The 2,565-nt window shown below is 44.0% G+C and overlaps 1 protein-coding gene across 1 annotated transcript in view; it reads right to left on the reverse strand.

The window, feature by feature from the left end:
- The window catches only part of LOC109966921 (uncharacterized), a 2,974-nt gene extending 1,058 nt beyond the window's left edge, over positions 1 to 1,916 (reverse strand). Inside the window, exon 1 of the mRNA XM_020612169.1 lies at positions 923 to 1,916. Within this exon, the coding sequence (XP_020467825.1) occupies positions 923 to 1,852 (930 nt within the window). The 5' untranslated portion in view covers positions 1,853 to 1,916. The remainder of the gene's footprint in view (positions 1 to 922) is intronic.
- Between the last annotated feature and the right edge of the window lie 649 nt (positions 1,917 to 2,565).

Consider the following 2,565-nt stretch of genomic DNA (forward strand, 5'->3'; position numbering starts at 1 on the left):
ACCTTTCTGTTCCTGTAAATCAACACTCATTACAAAACCTAATCACTTTAATGCAGCGATTAACGCTTTTCACATTGTACATGATTCCTGACAGTGTTTTAGTATCTGAGAGAGTTTTTGAATTCATTAGACAAATTAAACATTCTGAAGATAATTTAAGTGCTTAGTTCCCATCAGAAAGCTAGTGATCCACTGACAGGGGGGGGCAGGCACAGTGAGCTGGGTCAGTTTGGAGTGGAGGATGTCCAGGATGATGGTGTTGAATACTGAGCTGAAGTCCACAAAGAGGGCCAGTGCATAGGTCCCTGGGGAGTCGAGGTGTTGCAGGATGTAATGCAGTGTCATGTTCACTGTAACGTTCGTAACATGTTTCTTTTTGACAGCATTTACGTCTAATTATGTTATAACTTGTAGAATTTTGCTATGTTCGTTTTTTGTGAGAGATTCTTATGAGCAACACGACGGGTGGAGGTGGAAATGAGCAACGTCTGTGTCCGAACATCGTTAGACAACAAGCTCCAGATCACAAATCACATCACTGGTGGAGTTTGACATTTTTCAACACAGAAAATTAAAAAGTACACATAATTTACACACAGATCAAAAGATGAAAGTAAATCAGCTTCACTATCAGTCGTGACAAAGCTTCCATTCAGTCTTTTACAAAGACTCAGTTCTTCCTGATACAGTCCCCTCAGTCCACTGTGTCACTTCACAAAGCAGAATTAAAACCAACAAGTTCATTATTTTACACTAGTTTTCCTTAGCATTATCATTTTGCACATTACTTGTAATGGATCAGTGATATTTAAGGTGAAGAAGCTGGAGGAACTAAAGCAAACCGGATGAAACGATGTCGGGTTCTTGGTGGCAGAGTGAACAAGTCATGTTGGTTGATGAGAGAGTTGAGGTTGTTCTTGATGTTTGAGAAATGACTCCTCAAGCTTGCGATTGGTTCATACTTTGAGAAAACGTGATTTACATAAGCCTTAATCATATTAGGTTGTTCGTCTGAAAAACCAACGATGCCATAGCAACAAAAGTCAGTCTGTCTCAATTTATATTCACAGCCCGTCTCAGTATTTTGCAGATGGCATTCCCTTTCTATGCCGTACATCGGAATACCCGCACGCCCCCCGGTTTTAGTAGTACTGGTTCTGTAAGTCTTGTATTTCTCCAGTAACTCATCCAGATCCTGCACATACACGTCGATGGCATTACTGATTGAAACATAGTCTGATTCCCTCTCACCAGCCTGAGTTTTGAGCCGTGCCTCATGGATCAACATCTGGACGTGGAAGGAGGCTCCGTTGACCCAGATTTTGAACCCACGAGAGCTCATCTGTCCGTCATACAGCAGGGAGTTTCTGAGGGTGGTGAGATGGCCGCTCAGCTGCAGCTCCAGAGTCCGTAGGTCCTTTAGCAGACGCTGCTCATTGTTGATGTAGATGCGATGGCGCTTCAGATACTCTGACATTGTGTCCCTGACAGCTGAGGCTTTCTCTTCACCAAACACACGTCGCAGCATGCTGTATGAATCAACACTGCTTTGTCTGGTGCTCTTGATACAGATGTCCAAGATCGTGGAAATCACCAATGCACCAAGTCCAACAGCATGTGGGACTGAAGTCAATTCGCCAAAAACAGATACCAGCTTCTCAAAGTAGCCTGGCACGTTGTCGATCAGTTCATCAAAGTAGGACTGAAGAGCAGCGGCGGAGTTCAGGCCAGAATATTTCAGCAGAGACTCATCGATGCCCACATCTGGGAAGAGGCCCGGCTGCTGTAATGAATCTTCATACGCCACAAGAGAGACACGGTCATAATCTTCCTGTGACCAGTCAGAGCCCATGATTTTATTTTTGATCTGTGAGGCTCCAACAAAGTGCAAATGTCCTGAGACCAACAGACAGAACAGCAGGCAGTTCATGAAGCATGAGGATCAAGTTCAGGTCCCTCATTTATGAGCAGGAGGACACCAATAACCAACCAGGTCTCTGGATAGTGAGGCGTCTGTTGACTCTTCTCTAAAGTCCCAGTGAGTCCAGAGATTTGGAGCTGAAATCAAATATTTACCTCAACGAGAGACAGAGATGCAAAAGCTTGTAAAAGAGCTGGTCAGCACAGGGTTTCAGGCAGGAGGGGGTCACACCGTCTGGGCCTGGTGCCTTTCTGATCCTTTGTTTCTTAAAAAGGCCAAACACATGCTTTTCACAGATCTTAAGGGATGGAGGGCTGCTGGGCCCAACGTGTTTTTTGTCCCTGGTGGGACAGCTGACATGCTGTTTGTATTTGGACAGCTCATAAGGTTTAGTCTGTTAAAATCCCCCGAGGTAATGAGCAGGGGGAGCATATTTGTTGACTGTTCTCTAAAGGTCGATCATGTCCAAGGTCCTGATGTTTAGATCAAATATTAATCTCAACAAACCAGCAGGTTCAACCAGATCTACTTTGTAACTATGGGCTATGACTTGGTATGCATAAACAGAGAGAATAAGATGGGAGGTGGTGTGGCCTTGTACATAGATAAAAACTTTTGTTATAAGAATGTAGACAAAATGTCTA

Source organism: Monopterus albus, unplaced genomic scaffold (genome assembly GCF_001952655.1).
Source record: "Monopterus albus unplaced genomic scaffold, M_albus_1.0 scaffold121.1, whole genome shotgun sequence".
Lineage (NCBI taxonomy): Eukaryota > Metazoa > Chordata > Actinopteri > Synbranchiformes > Synbranchidae > Monopterus > Monopterus albus.